Consider the following 22,048-nt stretch of genomic DNA (forward strand, 5'->3'; position numbering starts at 1 on the left):
TTAGAGTTAGGGTTAGGGCAAGGGTTAGAATTAGGATTAGGGCAAGGGTTGGAATTAGGGTTAGGGCTATAGTTAGGGTTAGGGTTGGGTTAGGGTTAAGGGGTGTGGGCGTGGGGGCTACAAGGAACTGGCCAGTGCCAAAATTTCAGCACTGGACAGCTCCATGTTACGTTTTAACTTGGGAAATAAAAGTGTCAAAATGCTATCTTTTCCTTTTAAAAGCACATATCCATTGAAACTTGTCCATCCCTATATTCGATGGACAAGTTTCGATGGAAATGCACTTTTACATGTAAAAGATAACATTTTGATGGATTTCCATTCAATGGATTTGCATCAATGCATTTGTCTTTCAATGCATTTCTTTCGATGCAAAGACCATAAAGCCTGACACCCTGTCCAAAAGAGTCTGCTGAACCCCAAATTGTAAGTGCAGGCCAAGTTACCTGTCCCACCAGAGGGTTCATCCTACATTCAATGCAGGCAAGACGGCTCCTATCGTTCCCCTCTTGTCATGCTTTGTCAGGTGCATCCACCAAAGGGTCTCCGCCAGGTCTAATTTGCAGAGTTAGACCGCCTCCATTTTAGGTATCTTTGCGGCATTCAGTAGGCATTAGATTTCCTGATCCAAAAGGCTTCCAAACTTCAGCTAGCTAGCTTCTGTTTCACCATAGCATCCAGGCGTCGACACTAGTTACTCCAGGCCGGTATAGCCATAATGATTGACATACAGGAGCTTCAGTGCACCGAGCAGCTTGAGTTCAGACTTGGTGGTCATCTTCAGCTGCTACTGTCCAATGAAAATAGAGCCAGAACTCTGGGTAGCAAAACACAGTTTCATTGATTGTACTCCATATTGAAAAGACCTTGCCAGTTACCTAAAATGTATGTCAAGAAACCAAATTCTTAAAGCATAGGCTAGAACATTAATGCACCTATAAAAAGATACTAAGAGGAAAAATGACTTGCCTTGTGAAGTTCTAAGTCCGAAGCCTCATGCATCAGCGGTGCCTTGTCAAAACCATTCCAGGACCAGCATTGTGGATATCCTTAGCATGTCTTCATTTTCCAAGCGGATAAAGCCCACCGTTGGTAGAGGATGCATGGAACATTCCCTTGGAATGCTTAACGCATTTGTATATTAGGAGAAAATATATATCCTTCTTAAACCATGAAATAGCAAAAACTATATGAGGGACTGGAAAAATCATGTTAGAACTTGGATTAGTCAGAGAATGCATATCCGCGTGGCAGTGACTGCCCCAATATCTTAGGAAGCTTTCCTTGTGTTCCCAAATGTAGTCTTAGCAAAGAGGAAAATAACAGAACCTATCCTTAAAATGTTACATATAAAGAAATGGCCTATGCATGAGATACAGGTCTAGCCATGGAACAGTTAGGTAAAATATGCTACAGCACTTACTCTGGTAGGAGGCTAACTGTAGCAATACCTTAGAAACCGGTGTCCTTGCAAGCCATTGAACAAATCTACAGCTGAAACTGTTTTCTGTCAAATGAGGGCCATCATTTTGACATTGAGCACTGGCCAATGCAGGGCCTGAACCCATGACCCCTAGGTAGGAGTCTTTGGCTGTATCGAACGAGCAAGTCCGAGTACATAAAACAAAACGTCTTATATCTTGGCAGAGCTCAGAGGAGAGCCCAGAATGACTAGGTATAGGTAAGGACCTCACAAAGCTGAGAGTTCACTAAAAACAGTAAAGGAAAACATCATGCAGAAGAGTAACTCTTGAATATAAATCAATATATGACTATTTCTCTAGGGAGCCAAATTTTGCCTGACTCTTAAATACATTAAGGAAACAAATATCTGACATTTCAAAAAAGCATGGTCAAGGAGTGAACATTCCCTATGGCCAAATCAATCAAGCCTTCCCATTGTCATTGATCAAGAAATCAAACCCATTGTAGTGGTTAAACTTCTATTTCTTCATTGATACTTCTAGCAGATAAGGGCATCCAAAGATGCGTTGGTGCCTCGCTGCTAGCTTCCACCGGAACTGTATTCTTATCATACCAACATGAGACAATGTTGGGGACCATGCAGAGCAGGGTGCAAATACTAGGCAGGGAAACAGGAAGACCAGATGGGCTAGGGTATCCTCTGTTGCATTCATATACCACTAGAAAGTACACAAGGATCTTTTAAAAGCCAACCTGGAAGCCAGAATGTTCCTAAAACATGTCAGATAGGTTGGCAAAGAAAAAAGATTAAAAGAAGAGATGAAAAGGTTTGCCTGTATGATCATGAAAAACTCCAAAAGTATGCCACATCCTGCACAGTAACTTCTCAAACAAAAGACTGCTTTAAAACCCTAAATGATAATAAACCCTCATAATAAGTTAAGGAAAACAATACTATCGAAATTGGAGGTTAAAGAAAGTAACTTGTCCCAGGAAAGAAAGCAAAAAAGATATCCATCGTCCACAAAGCACTGCTTCCCGGCACAGCAGGGAATGGTGTCTGTATCCCCAGCCATTTGGCGTATTCTACTTGTATCACTTCCCGAGTGAAAATCTCTGCCATGCTCACCTGCAAGGGGGATGGACACGATATCCATACCACAAGGTCTTCGCTCCAGCATGACCCTAACAGATGAAGGTCCCCCTCAAATCATAAATAGTTACTTGCAGAATGGTGAAGGGAATTGTTGACTGGGGGGATGTTTCGACCTCCACACCATGGTCACATTCCTTCAGCTCAAATAGCCTGTAAAAGGATCATGGCGTACGACTCCCTATAAACTGGTCACTCAGACACTGATACAAGGACTTTTGCGAGTGGGGAGGGTTTCATAATAAGGCATTCACGCACAAACCAAAGGGATTGATAGCCCCCTAGCAAACTCAACCTATGAGGCTTTCTCATGTCAAAAGGAAAGGTGGATTTGGACTACAGCTCCACATGCCTCTTTTACTCAATGCAAAGTGACTGGGTAGCGGGGGAATGGCAAGTCGCCTTGCTTTGCAGACCCAGTCACCCCAGATACTGAATGAAGACCCAAGGCTAGAAAACAGCCCCATTTGTACCTTGCCTATTTGGACAATCCCCAGGTGCTGTATGTCTCAGAAATACTGAGTGCCATGCCTCTGGGATACCCGCCCGCAACTACAAGAGTGGCTCATCAAGAAAAAGAATGAAAACAAAATGCCTTCTGTAGTGCTAAAGCAGATGTCTTCACAACACATAACAATCCAGCATAAGAACTAAAGAAAAAGAGAATATTGCTAGATAGTGAGCATAATCTTGCTTCCAATAAAGTGCCTGAATGGGGGAACAGACAAACAGAATTATGTTGAGATACTCTATACCCAGGCCAGGGATTCACATTTTTTTCATTTCAATTTAGGATAGTGCAGTTGCTGGTTTGACAGGCATAACTCACCCTTATAGAATAAAGATTGTAATGAGTATGAGGGATGACGTGGTTATAGGTATTAACATTAGCTATAATATCATATATGGTTTAAAACATGTTTTTTCCAATTTAGTGTGTTCCAACTCCGATGAGCTCATTTGTGACCAAACAGGTTTGTAGTCCCCGCCTGAGATTGTGTTCTTCCTCAGATTTGTTCCAGAGTTTATTGATCCTTATTACTCCTTAAAAAAACAAAAAACAAAACAATTGTTTTACCTGCTCTTCAAGAAATTCTGTGGGCCTTTGGGAGATATGGCTGGTCTGCTGGTGAATGACTGACTGTCATGTTGTATTGAAATGCAAAAGTTAAACATCCCTGTTAATAGGAGATTTTCTCATGTTAATTTGTGATGCAAAACTGTAGAAGACAGATCCTTTCCCTTTGTAACACAACGCTTTTTGGAAGACTGTTACTTCCATTTGTGCCAGACTGTCCAGTGGGCTCACTTGTCTGCATTTCATTCATGTTCTGTGGGCATGGGTTTTCCGCTGATCACCCTCAGCATTTGCAAACATTGTACAGGGCAGATTTAGATAGTCAGTACTGCAATGTTTCTAACACTTATTCTGTGCCTCCGCCCTCTAAAATTATTTCTTTAACATTTAAATATGTCTTGCATTTACACAGTGCATTGCAGAATGAAGATTGCCCAAGTTCTCAGCACAGGAAGTCTTGATTCTATTAAAGACACAGAGGCGAGCATTATGCTTTATCCCCTTTAATCTGCTTAACAACAGCTTTTCAAATCTTCTCTTTCAGTATAAAGTATTTTTTTTTTACACAAGCCCAACTGCCTTGAAAAAACAAAGATAGAACAAAATAACATAACATAACCCCCAATGGAGCTGATTCTACATCTCCCATGATCCCCTTTCAGTCTAGTAGTCCAAGCCTCAATCCTGTGCACCAATGAGGACTCCTTCCCTAGTGTAAGTCTCTCTCAGCCTAGGTGCTTTCCTCTTCTTTTGTCTGTCTTTGACTGCTAACATTAGAAAACAGTCTATATGATAGTCTCATAATGAACTCGCTGTTTTCTCTATTTTGGAAGCTTCTTTGATCCTCCCTGCTGCTCTGCTAGAAGCTCATTCTCGAGAATTCTTCTGCTCCTCTCCTATGTGAAAAGAGATCAATAGTGTAAGGGAGGGGAATTTGTTACAAGCCATCTAACATATAAAATCTTTCATTGACCATTTTCTGTTAGGATAACACATCTTGCCCTATTTACTCGTATTCCCAGAGGGCGGGATAATGCTCGCCTCTGTGTCTTTAATAGAATCAAGACTTCCTGCTCTGAGTGCTTGGGCAATCTTCATTCTATTACAAGACTGGAGGCGAGCATTATGCTTGTTCAAAGCTTTGTACTTCTGCTGATGCAGTATTAGAGACTGGCTTGAAATAAAAAGTTCTGAACACTGAATCGCTGGACCAGTCTGCCGCTTTCATGATCTCCTGCATCGGAACTCCGGCTGCAAAAGCTCTGGAAGCCATTGCTCCTCTGGCCGAAATATCAATCCCTGCTAGTTCCATCACTTCTTTTACCCATCTAGCTATAGTAGCTGGCGCCACTGCCTTATATGGTCTCCTGCGCGCTATCAGCAGCTGGGTTACTCCTGTCGGTCTCAAATCTGCTGTCGCTGCTTCATAAGCTTTTATGCATTGGGCTATGCAAAGCTTGCTGTTATCAGGGAAGTAAGGGTAGGTAATAACCCTGGAATTGGTCTTAGTACGCTGCGTGATAGTAAATGCCACTCCCTCTGGATAAAAGATCTTACTGTCGATCTCGAGCGCTTTGACATCTGACACTCTTCTGCAAGATACTAAGCATAGCAATGTGGCTAGTTTCCCTGACAGCTGCCTACGTGATAGGAGGTCATTTCTTGGCCACTGCTCAAATAGTTGGAGAATCCTATTAACATCTCAAAGGGATGAGTACTTTGGTAGCGGGGCTTACTCACTTTCGCACCCTTAAGCAGTCTCGCTACGGCTGGGTGCTCTCCCAATGGGGCGCCATCTACCAGCTTGTGTCCGGCTGAGCTGGCTGACCTGTATACTCCTACTGTTCTAAAGGCTTTTCCCCCTGTGGTCATGGATGCCAGAAAGTTTATGACCTGAACTATAGGAGCTGAAATGGGAGAAATACTCCTCCTCCTGCACCATAATTCCCAGGCCTGCCAAGCGGAATTATAGCTCCTGATTGTGGACGGAGCCCATGAGACCTTGATACGATCTGTAGCTTCCTCTGAAAGGCCCGGCAAGCACCATCTACGCCTGAAATTCTGCAGGCCAAGAGAGTCAGCGTCTAATCTTGTATTAGAGGGTGGGGTGCTCCCACTGGATCTGAGAGGAGATCCGGCCTGTGAGAAATCCTCTGGGGGAAATCCGTGGAAAGTTCCATCATAACTGGAAACCATGCTTGCGATTTCCATTCCGGTGTCACTATCACCAGGTCCACTTTGTCCCTGCGCACTTTTGCTAGTGCCCTCGCCAGCATCGCGAAGGGGGGAAAGGCATAATGTGCGTGTTCTCCCGAGTAGTGCAGGAACGCGTCTGTCCCTGCTGCACCTGAGTCCAGCCTCCAGCTGAGGTATCTTGGCAGCTGCGCATTTAGTCTCGAGGCAAAGAGATCTCTATGCAAAGCGCCTCATCTCTGTTGTAACCTGTCGAAGGCTGACCTGTGTAGTTTCCTGGTAGACTCTTGGCTCGAGTCTACCAGGTATCGGGAGTTCCAGTCTGCTACTAAATTCTTTGCTCCCGGCAGATATTTCGCCCTGACTGCTATTTCTCTCTCTAGACAGGAATGCCAGAAATCCTTGGCTAGCTCTGCTAACATTTTGGACTTTGTGCCTCCCAGCTTGTTGATATACCTCACTGCTGATATTTTGTCCATCCTTAAAAGGATACAGCATTGCGCTCTGTCTTTGGTGAAGGCTCTGACTGCGAAGGAACCCGCTAGGAGCTCCAGACAATTGATGTGCAGTGTTAGTTCCTCTTGAGACCATTTTCCTCCGGTTTCTGTGTGACCGCACCTGGCTCCCCAACCTGATCTGCTGGCGTCTAATTCTATGGTCAGCTCTGGCAAATCTCTGAAGATTGCTCGGCCGTTCCAGGCTTCCATGTTGTGAAGCCACCAACGTAGCTCGGTCTTGGTGTCCTCGTCTAACGGCACTAGCTGGTGATATCTCCATCCCTTCTGTAAGTATCTGATCTTGAGCCTCTGAAGGGCTCGATAATGTAGAGGGCCTGGGAAGATCGCTTGGATGGATGCTGCCAGAAGTCCCACTATCCTGGCTAGATTCCAAAGCAATATAACCGGCTTCTATAGGGCCGCCCTTAGATCCCTCTTGATAGCTTTTATCTTGCTTGCAGGGAGTTCCAAGGTGGCCTTCTTGGTGTCTATTGTAAAGCCTAGGAAACCCAACCTTTTGGATGGCTTCAGCGAGGATTTCTCGGTGCTGATGAGAAATCCCAATCCCGAGATCAGCGACGCTGCCCATTGGAGCTCCCTCTGCAGCCTCTCCTTGTTTTCTGACATAAATAGGGTGTTGTCTAGGTAGCTGATCATCCGAATTCCCTTATCTCGTAGAGCTGTCGCTAGGGGCCTCAGAAGTTTGGTAAAGGCCCATGGGGCTGAGGTTAGGCCGAACGGCAGGGTCTTGAACTGCCATATTTCCTCTCTCTACTGAATTGCAAGAAACATCGGAATTGAGGTGCTATGGGTATCATAAAATAAGCGTCTTTTAAATCTAGGCGCGCTAGGCAATCGTTCCTCTGTAGAAGATCCGCCAAGAGATGATTCCTTCCATCTTGAAATGCCTGTATATCACCAGCTGTTCAGTTCTTTTAAATTGATAACTGGTCTAACTTTGCCTTTGCGGTAGACAAGAAACATGTTGCTGAGGAAGCATGTCGCATGTTGCTGGGCCCTCTCTATTGCTTGTTTGCTCGCCAGCTCCTGAATTTATGACTCTAATAATTCTTTCTTTGCTTGCGAAGTGTGCATGCGCTGGTGGGGTGCTATCTGCCCAGGGGCTTCTACAAAGTCTAGGTGAAATCCCTGCGCTGTCTGCAATACCCATGCGTCTGATGAAAGCTTGCGCCTTCTCGAGTGCTGTGTAGGTACCCACGAATTTGTTCATCTCTTTGACAAACGTGTCGCCAAATAGTAGGCCTTGCGCTCCTTCGCCGGCTTCATACGATGCTAGGTCTCCCAATTTATTGTCTATTTTTAAAAGCATAGATCTTCTTCTCTTGGCTGAAATTGCACTGTTCGCGTTTCCGAGCAGGCACACTGCATGCTGTGCCCAGCCTGCTAAAATAAAGGGGTCTACTGGCTCACCCGTGTCCTTGGATCGCTCCGCTATGTCCATGATCTTAGCAATGGGACCTTTGAGATCCAGGATCTTATCCTGACAGGACCGCCAAGGCGCGGTCCATTCCCCTCCGGGCGTCCTTGTTGGCTTTTGTAACAAATGTGAGCATCTTCAGATCAAGTTCCAGGGTGTCTGCCACCTTACCAGCCAGTTCTGGTCTAGGGCATTCGGCTCTGAGCCTAAACCTGGTCTCTTTTTCTAACGGTTTTCTTATATTTTGGGACATATAAGTCGCCACTCTCGGAGACGGGGTCCATTTCATGGACCTAGGGTGCCTAATGGACTCTGGTTCAAACATATCTGATGTGTCTTCATCTTGAGGACTCTCCACTAAGTTGGCTTTGGCATCTTGCTCTTTTACGCTCTCTTTGTCGAGACGGAAAACATCCTCCTCCTGTCTATCTTCCTACCCAAATTCGTCTGAGGATGACAGAGCTTCCCCTATATTATCTGCCCCTGGGGTAGGGGGTAAGTGACTGGGCACATCTGATGTCTTTGCTAAGAAAGCATTCTTGACTCTGATAAACGCATTAGCAGCCTCCTGGGGATTTTCTAATTTCCCCATCTTTGAGCCCGGGGGAAGGGGGAGGGTAGAAGAGTGCTTCCTCTTCCGGGCGACCTTACTCCCCCTTGAACTGTTGTCTAGAGGCTGTGTAGTGGAGGTCCCCTCACCTGGATCATCTTGCAAGCTAGCTCTGGTGCCCAAAATCTCTTCCAAGACCTGTAGTCTGTCTTGAATGGGCTGCACACCCTGCGCCACTGCTTTTACCAGGGAATCTCCCAAAACTCTCTTGAAGCTTTGGGATAAATCCATTTCTTCCTCCTGAACTTCCGCCTCCTGGTCACTGTAATCGTATCAGTATTCTTCTGGTCTGTCAGAGGCCATAGTTAATTCAATTAAGAAGGGGAGTGCAGCCACAGGCTCTAAGGCTCTGTTAATGTGACCTGCTCAGAGCACAGCAGTGCTAGGTGAAGCGTTCCCAAATAGTTGGTTATTAGAATTTTTCCTTTCTTTTTTTTTCTTCTAAATATGCATTTGAAATGCCTTCAGCCTCTGATTCTCCTTGGGAACGCTGTAAAATCAGGTGAAAAAAGAGCTAGCGTAGGCCGTCGTAGCTCTGAATCAATACGAAACGCTCTCCCGTTCTGAAATGAACATTGGAGATACTTTGATGCTACTGCGCATGTGCGCGCTCAGAGATAGTGCGTCATCAATTCTACGGGCCGTATTAACTCTACGGCTTCAAATAATCTCTGTGTGTAACATTACAATAACAGAAGCTGCCCTAAATGCGAACGAGATCGCTCGCGGGCCGCTTTACAAAGAATGCTGCTGAATAAAGAATAGCAAGTGCACGGTTATGTTATTACAATAAATCTTGTCATAAACTGCCATGACGCGCGCCGGCTTTAAGACGCTGCGCTTTGGAAAACATTAATACTTCTCAATGAACTAGTTACACATTAAATACGCTGAGCATGGATAAGGTGATATGTTAATTAAATGGTACTTAGCTGTCGAAAGCAGCAAAAAAGAAGGGGAAAGCACCTAGGCTGATTGAGACTTATACTAGGGAAGGAGTCCTCATTGGTGCACAGGATTGAGGCTTGGACTACTAGACTGAAAGGGGATCATGGGAGATGTAGGATCAGCTCCATTTGCAGTTATGTTATTTTGTTGTTTCTTTGTTTTTTCAAGCCAGTTGTTAGTAATGTTACGCTTTGGGCGTTGGTCTGAGTATATAGAAAAAACTGGGTAGAGGTGTATTTTTAAGGTCTCTTATGTGCTTTATTTTTAGGAGCAATTTTTGCTTCATGCTATGCTTCATGCCAACATTCGGCCCTGGAATGCATGGTGTTTATCAAGAAAATAGTCTTGTCCCCTGAAGAAAGTTCATGCAATGACAGCCTGGAAGAACTGAAACATGTTGGGATTGTTTTATGTAATTTGAGTGATATACTCAATGAATGTATTTATTGTACTACGTCATTTGGTTGTTTCTGTTGTCCAAATTCTGAGTGTAGTCATTTTTTGTGTATTAGTTGTTTTTTGTTGTTTTTGTTCATCATGTATGTAATGTCTGGGTCTAAAACATTTTTTATGTAAATAATTTCTTTATGAGTAACTTTCTATTAAATATTGTTTTATAAAAAACATTTTTGGTAATATTGGACCTATACTGAGTCTATCTTTTCAAGACTATCAGTTTAAAGAGTCCTCTCTCTCTCTAACCCAGTGTAGTATACATCAGCAAATTTGGTATACATAGAATCGGGTTGGAATCCCCTTTCTGCTCTTATATACATATATGTTAGGTCACCCTCTGACCGAGCCAGAGAGGGTTTTGTTGTGTGTTAGAGGTTATTAGCCTTTAATAAAGTTAGATGTAGGATCAGCTCCATTTGCAGTCATGTTATTTTGTTGTTTCTTTGTTTTTTCAAGCCAGTTGGGCTTGTGTAAAAAAAAAAATACTTTATACTGAAAGTACTGAAAGAGAAGATTTGAAAAGCTGTTGTTAAGCAGATTAAAGGAGATAAAGCATAATGCTCTCCTCCGGTCTTGTAATAGAATTATATTTTCTCATTTCACATTTTCTCTATGGTTACTTCACTGCTGTTAATTTGCTGTTTTATAATAACTTGTTAATGTTGCATTTTTTCATAACAGGCCCCATCATTGCCACCTCTGTCTTTTCGTTAAGACCTGACAAAAATGAAGACTTGAGTTCCAAGGATGTTCAAGATGCAGATATGGAGGAGGGTATTAACTCTCCCTCAAGTAAGTAGGAGTAATTTGGATTGATTTAAGACATTAAGCTAGTTTCATTTTCCATGGTTTATATAGCTTTGAACTCATAACATTTACAAACTGTCAGTGGTTGCACATGGGGACTTCGTAAGACTTTGCATAAATGTGGACTTCCTTCCACCAGTTTCATGTGTACACCCCACCTGTCACCCCAGCCCCCTACAGTGCACATTTTTTTTTTTAAGACCTTATTCGTATAACTCAGCGCCACCACATTTTATTCATTAGATACAGTGTATTTGTATTTTATTCAATATACATTTCGTTTTCAGAGTACAGTTCCAGATTATGGCTGGATGTCGTAGGTGCAATGAGTTGTATTTATATAACTAAACCGGGCTGAAGGCCCAACATGAAGTAAATTATCAACCCCCCGCCCCCTTCCCTTTCCCTCCCCTTAACTCAACAAGTATGGCTTCTTACAGATCTTTTGTCTGGCATACAGTGCTTGCCCATGCAGTGGTCCATATGATAGCCCTGTCTCAGTTCTATAATACACTCATGTTTGTAAGCATTTTCGGCCTATGGAAGTGGTGCTCCTTGTCTTTGACATATTCATGAAAAGGGAGCCACATCTTGAAAAACCTCTGATAGGTCTCTGTTTTAATCGCACACACTTTCTTCATTGCTAATACTCCCCAGATTTTGACCCAACAGCATGCCAGTATAGGACCCTCTGTTGCCTTCCAGTTCTGGGCCAGGGTCATTCGGGCTGCCGACAGTAGGTGTGTGATGAGTGCAGCTGTTGCCCCACCTCCGGCGTAGGTTCCGTCTACTTTGGGACCTAGCAATATCACCACTGGTGAGTCTGGTAATTGGGCCCCTGTGATCTGTTTAATATGTCCCAGAACTTCCTTCCAATATATTTTGGCTTTGGGGCATGTCGACCACATGTGGCCCAGGGTTCCTGTATCCCCACATTGTTCCAACATAGAAAGGGGGGGTAATTTGTGTTCATTCCGTGTATCCGTTGGTGATGGGTCAGATACTATCTGTGACAAATCTGTCCCCATTCTTCCTCCGAAATAGTATCCCCCCAAGTCTTCCTCCTATCTAGCCATGTAGGGGAGGTCCTCTGTATATTGCGTTCAATATAGTAGCTTGTAAATTCTCAATATCCATTTACCCGTAGACCCTTCCCGCATGGGTAGCTCCAATCCCAGTGGTGTTCTTGTGCCTGCCCTCTTTACATCCCTTTGGGAGATCCAATGTCTGATTTGCATGTATTTGTACCTCTCTCCCTCTCCTATGTGAAATTTATGTTTGCATTCCTCGAACAGTAGTGGGTTTCCATTGTGAAAGAAATCTTCCAATTTCAATGTAACCTTCCCTTCTCATCTCTCCCAGTATGTTACCTTCCTTCCAGGAGTGAAATCCACGTTATAACACATTCGACTATGAGGTCCTAATCCTGGGGTTGTTCCCAAGACCCCCCGCCCCACCACCTCAATTTTAGAGCTTGATCCCATCCCTGGAGTGAGCTTTTTGTTGCTTCTAATAATCGGCCTCCCGCTCCTCTATTCCTATTTTCCAAGGCTTGTAATGCCCCCAGGGAGATGGAGGTCACTTCCTGCTCAGGTTTGCTCCAGCCTTTTTGTGATTCTGATTCTGACCATCGTAACATTGGCGCTATTAGGGCTGCCAAAATATACCTCTTCAAATCCGGGACCCCCAGGCCTCCCATCAGTGTTGGGAAAAGGAGAACCGGCCTATGAATCCTAGGTTTCTTTTTATGCCATACAAAAGAGAATATCTCTCTCTGCAGAGTCTTAATCATCTGGGTTGGTATGCTTATAGGAAGTGAACTAATTACATATAGTAATCAGGGTATTATTGTCATAATAACCGCCGCTATTCTGTCGAACCATGAATGTTCCTGTGTGTCCCATCTATGCAGATCCTCGGTTAGCCGATTCCACAGCGTTGGCATTTTTGCTCTATAGTTCTTTGTATCCCTTTGTTAACGTTATTCCCAGATATTCTATGACCTTCTCTTCCCAGGTTAGAGGGTGACCCCTGCTCAGTTCCTTTATTTCCTTCTGATTATCTGTTATGTTAAAGGCTTTATGTTTGTTTGTTTGTTTATTCTCTTTTTATGCGCAACAGACCCGTGGGTAACCGGGCGCAACAATAGGAAGATGCAAGGCTTACAATGTTGTAAAATATACAGAGTATATAAAATAAAGGTTTAAATAATTACAAAATATACAGAATATGCAATATAAGGGCTTGCATAATTACAAAATATACAAATTATACAGTATAAAGTCATAGATATTTACACCAAATATGTAGTGTGCACAATTTACAGATGTCACAGTTTATGACTGGGAGAGTGAGGCGAATGGGAGTAAGTTGGTCAGATACGGTATGGGCCAAAGGGTAGGAGTCTAGGTGTCCGTCGAGATGATGTGTTTGATAGCATTTTTTTTGAAGTGTAGTTAGGGTTGGTCTGCTCTAGTATCTAGTGGCAGTGAGTGCCATAATTTGGCAACCGTCACAGGGAAGCTATTGCCACCAATTGTGGTAAGCCTATATCTGGGTATGGCCAGGCAGATGGCGTTGCCAGCTCTGGTGGGTCTAAGAGAGATTCTTTTGTGAAGTTTGTCTGTTAGGTAGCTAAGGGCCGCATTGTTTAGCGCTTTGTGGGTGAGTGATACCGTTTTATGCTGAATTTTGTTACTAGTAGACAGCGATTTATGTTGGCATCTAATAGAGGAGATATGGGTTCTTTTGCTTATGCCAAGTGCTGCTCTTAAGGCATTATTTTGTAATGTTTGAGGCTTCGGATAGTAATTTTGTTGGCACCAGTGTATAGGGCATTACAGTAGTCAATTCTGGATAGTATGAGGGCTCTGGCCAGGATCAAGCAGCTGTCGTTGGAGAGGAAAGGATTGCCAGCTTTCATCAGCTTGCAGGTGTAGGCTGTGGTGGAAGCCAAGGATTTTAACTGTTTATCATAGGATAAAGTGGAGTCCAGGTAAAACCCAAGAGTTTTTACTTCCTTGGAGACTTTGATGGAGTTCCCGTCGATATAGTATGAGGAGAATTCCGGGCCTAGTTTTTGATGTTGGCATGTGATCCCAAGATTATTAACTCCGTCTTATCATGGTTCAGGCACAGGCTGTGAGTGGCCATCTAGCCCTGGATGATAAGATATACCCTGTTCACCAGCTCCGAGTCCTTGCTATGATCCCCAGAAAGCGGGAGGAGAATCTGTGTGTCATCCACATAGTTGGTGTAGATGACACCTAGATGGTCCAAATCATCGAACAAGGGCTTGGTGAAGATGTTGTATAGCGTTGGAGAGACACATGACCCTTGGGGAACGCCACACAAGATAGGGGTAGGGTCTGCAGCTGCTGAGGGGGAGAATACTCTCATAGTTCTCTCGCTCAGGAATGATTTAATCCATCTGATGGCCTCAGAGGAGAAGTGAGCAGCAGCATCAAGGTATCTGCAGAGGACCTTGTGGTCCACTGAATCGAATGCAGCTGAGAGATCAAGTAAGAGCAGGAGTACTGTCCTCCCTTTATCTCTCAGCTCAAGGGTAGTTTCCGTTCCATAGAGAGGGTGGAAGCCAGATTGTTTGTCAACCAAGAGTTTATGCGCCTCTAGGTGTCTCTGAATTTGGTTGTAGGCAGCTTTAGCAAGAATTTTGAGTAGAAAGGGTACTGTGGTAATGGGGCGGTAGTTAGTGGGGATGAGGGGGTCTAATGTCTGTTTCTTGAGGAGTGGGAGTACCCAAGACTGTTTGAGGTTGACAGGGATGGAACCTGAGGCAAAAGATGCATTGATCAATTTGGCGATGAACGGAGATAGTTCTCTAGCTGCATCTTTTATTAAGTGTGCTGGGCAAATGTCTCCTTTGCAATTGGTAGGCTTCAGTGAGAGCATGATTATTTCTACTTCCAGGGTAGACATTTTGGTAAAATGGAATATATTATTGTGGACTGTCGGTGAGCCACTAGGTGGAGAATTTTTAGGAAGGTGCTGTAAATTCAGCGCTTCTTTTTTTAGCTGTATTTTATTTTGGAGCATGTACATTTTGTTGGCTAGTGCGTGTTGTATGTCTGTACACCAGGTCTTATCCTTGGTGCAGGTATCCGGTGTGGCTATGGGAGACTCTAGTTATTTTAGTATGGAGAAGAGTTCTTTCATGCTGGAGTTGGATTTGGCTATGTGCTCGTCGTAAGAATTCATTCTTATAGTGAGAGGAGAGCGCAGGTAATTTGTCTTTGTTGTCCTTGGTGGGGCAGAGTCTCCAGTTAGTTTCACTTTTTCTTTTCAGGAGGCGTAGGTCTCTGAGTTGTGAGAGTAAACCATTTATTTAAGTGGGCTTTTGGTTTGCTCGATCTAAGTTTGAGAGGGGCTATTTTGTCCAGAGTGGAGAGCATAATGTTGTTGAATTCATGGACTAAGATGCTAGGATCTAGGTTTTGTGGTAATGCATTAAGAGTAGGAAGGATCCCAGGGATTACTTTATCTTCTGTGATGCTTTTTTTATTTCTGGCTAGACAAGGTGGCATTAGTAGAGGGGCCATAAGAGTGGGTCTATTAGTGGATAAGTGAAAGGAGACCAGTGAATGGTCAGTCCAGGAAAGGGGCGTAATGGAAGAGATGGTGACTGTACAGTTGTAGTCTGCTATCCAATCCAGTGTTCTCCCCTTCGAGTGTGTTGGTTTATTAACTTTTTGGGATAAACCTAGTGCATTGATTTATTTTTAAATCTGTTTATTGGCATTTGTTATTTGTTACAAGCACAGAAAAATTGTCAAATCTGTTATCAAGCAGTAAATCAGATTGCGGCTCAGGTTATTAACATTTATAACTTAACAACTTAACATAGAAACTTTAACTATCTCCAGGTGTCTGCTTCTTGAGGGGTCGGTACCGAGTGGGGCTCAGGGAGGGTCAGGATTTACAGGAGGTGAGGGGACTTCCTTTAGGAGGGTTCACATGAAGGTATGGCTGGACTTTCTCGAGGACTCTGCTCCTGTTCTCGGGGCCTTCTACTGCATGCTTGTGGTGATTCATGGGGGCTTATCATCAGAGGGGTAAAACAGGGGGTCTGTAAGCCCTCTCCAGGCATCTAGGGTCATACTCGATGCATCCGTGGATCTGGCTACACTTTCTTCCCAAGCTTTCGTTTCAGCTCGCACCCATCGTATCAGTTCTCTGTGCCAGATTTTTGGTTGTGGTCCCGATGGTTTCTTCCAGGACATTGCAATTGTCCTCTTAGCCAGAATGCTCATAATGTCCATTAATCTAATGAGGTGTTTTAGTTTTGCTGGTCTGGGGTATGTGCCGAGTAGGCACTCCTCAGGAGTCCATTCATATCTGGTCAGCCCCAGAGTTTCGCTTGTCTGCTGTATGAAGGACCACAGTGAGTGTGTCTTGGCACACCGCCAGAACATGTGGAACAGGTCCGCATTGTCCATTTCGCACCAGGGGCATCTGGAGCTCTGAGTATTATGGAGCTTGGCAAGCCTGAATGGGGTTAGGTATGTACGATGTAGAAGGTTCAATTGTATTTGCCTAAATCTATGGTTTCTGGATACTGTTTTAGGAAATATGAGGGCCCTTTCCCATTCACAGTCTGTTAACTCTCGACCTATGTCTGCTTCCCATTTGGATTTTAGCCCAGCACTGCGTGGATTGGGGGTGTCGTTTAAGTGGCTGTAGATCTGTGACACTGGTCTCCCTCCCTCTCCTAGTTCGTATAGCAATGTGATCAGGGGGTTCGTGTCCGGTTCCTCCGGCCATGTCGACCATCTGGCGCGTGCCGTGGATCTAAGTTTCTGGTACCATAGAAACTGGCCAGTGTGGACATCATTTTGTTCTTGAAGTGTTTCGAATTCCATGAATTCCCCCTCCATGTACAAGTCCCCCCATGAGTAAATCCCCTTCTGTTCCCAGTGCCTGAGGTGTTGCAGATCTGCAGGAGAATTGCATAGGTCTGAGATAAGCGGTATGTTTGGGGAGTACTGGTGTCTGACGTGTGCGAGGGATTCTGCCCTATGCCAGATTTTGCGTCCAAGCGAGACCAATAGGGGGGAATTTCTTATCAAATGGGTGGGGGCCCAGGGAAGTTCTTTCAAGTATAACGGGGAGACCAGCGGCTGCAGGAGTGGCGTCTCCGATGTGGCATCGTCTGCTAGCCACTTGGTGACAAAGCCAAGCTGCGCTGCTAGGAAGTACTTTTCGAAGTTTGGAAGTTGGATTCCCCCTTGAGTGTACGGTAGTGACAACGTGGCAAGCGCTATCTTTCGTCTTCCCTTCCCCCACAGGAAGTCTCTCAGGATAGTTTCCAATAGGCGAAAGAAGGGCGCTTTGATGTAGAAGTGTACGTTTTGAAATCCGTACAGGAATCTGGGAAGGACAATCATTTTAGTTATGGAGGCCCTGCCCATCATGGATAGGGGGAGTTTCGCCCAGAAGGCCATGGATTTCCTCAGGGCCGGGAGAGCAGCTTTAGTGTTGCGCTCATGCATTTGTTCCGGGGAATGCATTATGTGTATGCCCAAGTATTTGAACGAGGTGTGTTCCCACCTTATTCCCACCGAAGGAAGCTCCGATGGTTCTTTTCCCTTAAGACTTGCCAGGGGGAAGAGGCAGGATTTGGCTCTGCTGAATTTTATTCCAGAGACCTTCGCAAAATTATCTAGGACCTCCAGCATCGTGGGCACATTATAATATGGGTCCTTGACAAATAATAGGACATCATCCGCATAGAGAGAAATGATGTGGTCAGTGTCTCCCAGTCGGATCCCAGCATCAAAAAATTGCTTTCGAAAATAGATTGCAATGGGTTCCAGGCCCAGTACGTAGAGCATGGGGGAAAGGGGGCAGCCCTGTCTGGTCCCTCTGCATATGTTCCAGACCTCCGATACATGCTTCCCAGTTTTTACTCTGGCTCTAGGCTTCGTGTAGAGTATCTTGATCCACCTTATGAACCTAGGGCCGAAACCAAACCCCTCCAGAACCGCCAATAGCCATTCCCAAAAGATCGAATCGAACGCCTTGATGGCGTCTAGGGATAACAATGCGAACGCTTCTGTGCCATCCCCAGTTTGGGCGATGACATGTTGCACTCGGCGCAAATTCATGGTTGTGTTTCGGGCAGGTATGAATCCGCATTGGTCCTCATGTACTAATTCCCCTATAATTCTGGCCATTCTATTTGCTAATACTGTTGTCAGAATTTTCGCGTCGTAATTAAGCATTGCTATCGGGCGATAAGAGTCGCATCTATCGGGGGGTTTATTAGGCTTGATAATCGGGATCAGGAGGGTCTCTCTCATGCTATCGGGTAGTATCCCTGTCTCATATGCTTCGAGAAAGACCTCATGTAGCAGGGGCGTTAGTGTGGGCTCATACGTCTTGTAAAACTCTGTGGGTAGGCCATCGCTCCCAGGGGTCTTGCAAGTGGCTAGTGATCTAATAGCGTCCGTGATTTCCTCAGTTGTGATTTCTGTGTCTAGGGCCTCTGACTGTTCTGGGGGCATCCTGGGGAGTCCTATCTCTTCAAGGGTGTCCGTGATTTTTTCTAGGGGGACCTGGTCATCATGTGAGTAAAGGTGTTCATAGAAGCCCTTAAACGTTTCGTTAATAGCTTGTTGTGTTTGTACCACCTCCCCCTCTTCGGTGTGTAATCCTGTAATAGTGTGCCTGGGGTGTTCTTTTTTGCAGAGCCAGGCAAGCATTCTGCCTGGTTTGTCAGCCTCCGTGTGTATACGATTGGTTTTGGTGGCATAATCAAATTTGGCGAGCCTATTCCATGCCGAGGTGGAATTAGTTCTAAGTGCTCTGAGGTTGTCTTCCCTGTGTTCCGTGTCGACCGGGGCTGCTTCCAGTTGTTCTATTTCCCGCTCCCAGTGGGCCAGTTCACCCCTAAGTTGTCTCCTGATGCCCCCTGCTTTTGCTATTATTTCTCCTCTCGTCACTACTTTCAGGGCGTCCCACATTGTGCTTAGGCGGTCTACGCTCCCAGTGTTTCTTTCTATGAAGTTTTCTATGAATTCGTGTAGGTCCTCCCTAAATGCCGGGTCTCCCAGGGCATCTATCGGCATTCTCCACATTGGGATAGGAGGTCTGGGGCCAGTGTGATTCCAGCCCACCAGGAGGGGTGAGTGGTCCGAAATGGTTCTGCCCAGATATTGGGCTTCTTCTATCTGTGGAAGGTGCTCATCGCTTATAAAAACATAGTCCAGTCTGGTGTGGAGGCCATGTGGAGTGGAGAAATATGAATACTCCCGAGCGTCGGGATGGCACTCCCTCCAGGTATCTGCCAAGTGTAACCTATTGACTAGTAGGGAGAGGGCTGTGGTAGCTGCTGAGGGCCCTTTCGGGTGTGGGAGGGACCTATCTAGTATCGGATCATGGACACAGTTAAAATCTCCCCCCCAAAACAGGATTTCATGCCTGTTTAGTGCAATCTTAGTGTACATGGAGTTTAAGTGTGATGGGATGTTAGTATTGGGGAGATAAGAGTTCACTATGCAAATATCCGATTGTTCTAGCCTGCCCCAGATTATTACAAATCTTCCCTCTGGGTCGGACTCGGTCTTAGTTATCCGGAAAGGGAGTTGTGGGTGAATCCAAGTATATACCCCTCTTGCATACTTGGAGTACGAAGATCCGGCCCCCTGGCCTCCCCAGTGTTCACTTAGTTTCGCTAAGGATTCAGCCGTGCAATGTGTCTCTTGGAGTAACGCTATCTGTACTTTCTTTCTATATAAATAGGACTTGACCCTATTCCGGCGTAGGTATGATCCCAAACCTCTCACATTCCAGGTCAATATCTTTATATTCATCTTAGCCGCCATTACAGAGTAATTGAGTCACACTCACAGTTGTCAGACCCCTGTTACCTTCATATGTCCTGCCACACCGTCCTGGTCTTCTCCTCGCCCGCCCTCTCGCTCCGGCCCCAGGTCTTTCGCTGGTTGGAGATTTTTTAACTTGTGTGCATCCCATTTTGGTGAACGGGAGGAAAACTAAACTAAACTTTCCAAACTGACCCTAGCAGCCGCTTTTAACTTGCAGCGCTCAGGGGCTCCTGAGCCTTCCAGGCCACTCCTGGCCTTCCGGATCAGGTTGTGTGTGAGCAAACTGCTTACACCTTTGTTGGTGGGGTGGGTTGTTTGTCCGCCGCTTGTGTGCTCCTTGGGTCTCGCGTCCGATGTAGCGGGTTTAATGATAGAACTTTCCTGATGGTTCGTTTAACTACGATTCGTGTTGCTTCCCTTTCAATTGCTGCAGGGATTGCCGTCGCTCACATTCATCCGGGGGTGGGTGGTCATCCCCGATCTGAGTTCGGTGGGTCTTCCTTGTCGTCCGCCAGGTTGTTATGCTCAAGCCACATATTGGCTGCGGCTGGGGTCTCCAGGAACGTTGCTTTTCCTTTATATAGAACCTTGAGTCGTGACGGGTATAAGAGCATATATTTTAAGTTGAGCTTTCTCAGCCGGGCTTTTATCGGAATGTAAGAGTTCCTGGCTCGCTGTACTGCAGGGGTGTAATCTGGGTATATGACTATTGTGGAGCCATTTCTTTTAATCTCCCCGCCTTCTCTGGAGAACCGGAGTATGATTTCGCGGTCTCTGAAGTTTAGGATCTTAGCTATGATTGGGCGTGGATGTGATCCAGGTGGGGGACGTCTCTGGAGAGACCTGTGAGCCCTTTCAACGGAGAACCCCTGGGAGAGTTTTGCCGCCCCTATTTCCTGCTGTAGGAGCGTTTCGATGAAGGTTGTCGGGTCCGGGCCTTCCAAATCTTCAGGGACCCCCAGTATACGAATGTTATTACGGCGCGCCCGACCTTCAGCGTCCTCAGAGCGGGCTTCTAGCCTTGCTACCTTCTGTTCCAAGTCTCTAACCGTCATCTCCAAATCTCGGGTGTTCTCAACATTTTCCTGCAGGGCTGTCTCAGTCACCGTGACTCTTTCCGTTAGATTGCGGGCGTCCTGCCGCATCAGTTGCATGTCAGATTTCACTTCTTCAAGCCGTCCCTCGAGTGATGAGCGGAGGGCCGCTATCGCCTGGAGGACTTGCGTGTGTTTAAGGTCTTCCTCTTGTTGAGGCGGGTCCTCAGGGGTTTCTTGGTCTTGTTGTGTTGACTGTCGTTGGGGCCTGACTGTCGTGAAGGAATCCATCGTGACTAGTTTCGGCTTGGACCTGGGGGGAGACATCCTCTGATTAATGATCTGTAAGTGCTGCCCCCGGCAGGGTGAAGATCCGTCGGCGATCCCTGTGTTGGGATATTAGGGAACTTGGTCCAAAGGATCCTACCTCGGGTACTCGGTTGCTTCTGGTTGCCGGTGTTTCCCGCCGTTTGGTTCAGAGAGTATGGAGGGCCCTGCTCAGGGAGTGGTTAGGCCCAGGGCCACAGGTTGCGTCCGGTATTTTCGGCTTCCTGCCGGTTTCTCCAACGGGATACCGGCCTGTAGGTGTCAGGCTATTGGCCACCCGTGGTGTGAGTGGGTTCTGCCCGCTGGGGTCTTCGTCTCGCGGGTTTACCCGCGTATCAGGCAGCCTCTAGAGCAAACGGGCCAGTCCTCTTCGCAGGAGTCAGTATTGGGCCCCAGGCCTCGCTCCCCCAGGCTGCTGGGACTGCGTGAGGTAAACTGCGGGTGGTCCCGCTGGGGAGTGTTGTAAAGGGGACCCAATCTCACTTCAAGCGTTTTCTCACCGCCGGAACTGCTCCGTGTTCCCCGCTCCAGCGTCCGCGGCAAATGCGACCTCCTCCCGGCCGTGCCCGCGCCGCGATTTCATCCACCTCCGCAGCCGACACTGGCAATCGCTGGCGCCGGCCTCCCGCTCTCAGATGTCCGCCGGCGACAGGCTCCTCCGCAGCAGCCGCCCCCTTCTGCAACAGTTCGTGGTGGGACCCAGGGGGCCGAGGCTGGCCTTTTCCTACTCTGCGGCGGGCGCCGCCATCTTGGAATCCCGGGGGGACTCGAGTTCGGGCTTCCCGTTCTCCGCCGTTCGGTCTCCGATTCCACCCAAAGTTGTTGTCGGGTGCTGGCGATCGGTTCCCCCACACTATTCTGGCCTTAGTAAGTCTCGTAGACCCGGTTTCAGCGTAAGTTGTGCGATAGTTTCAGGATCGCGGACGGAGCTCCGTGGAGGTCTGTCTTTACGGCATGCGCGCTGGCCACGCCCCGCCTAGTGCATTGATAGTGTTAGCTATATCTATGGCGTTTTTATCCGTCAGGTCATTAAAGCCTATATTGAAATCTCCTAGGAGGAGAACTTGAGAGGATGGTTTAAGATTGGTAGCGAGTATGTTGTGCAGATCCTCCTCAAAGGAGCCAAGAGGGCCTGGCGGTCTGTATAATAGATGCATGGTGAGTGATTGGAAATTGTTTATCTGGAATTTAGCAGATAAGATTTCAGAGGATTGTGATGATTGAGTAGGGACTAGT

The 22,048-nt window shown here is 46.1% G+C and overlaps 1 protein-coding gene across 1 annotated transcript in view; it reads left to right on the forward strand.

The window, feature by feature from the left end:
- LOC138526455 (zinc finger protein 583-like) overlaps positions 1 to 22,048 on the forward strand; it is a 260,072-nt gene that overhangs the window by 57,964 nt on the left and 180,060 nt on the right. Inside the window, exon 3 of the mRNA XM_069637227.1 lies at positions 10,480 to 10,590. Coding sequence (XP_069493328.1) covers positions 10,480 to 10,590 — 111 coding nt within the window. The remainder of the gene's footprint in view (positions 1 to 10,479; positions 10,591 to 22,048) is intronic.

Source organism: Ambystoma mexicanum, chromosome 7p (genome assembly GCF_040938575.1).
Source record: "Ambystoma mexicanum isolate Mex_15411 chromosome 7p, UKY_AmexF1_1, whole genome shotgun sequence".
NCBI classification, from domain to species: domain Eukaryota; kingdom Metazoa; phylum Chordata; class Amphibia; order Caudata; family Ambystomatidae; genus Ambystoma; species Ambystoma mexicanum.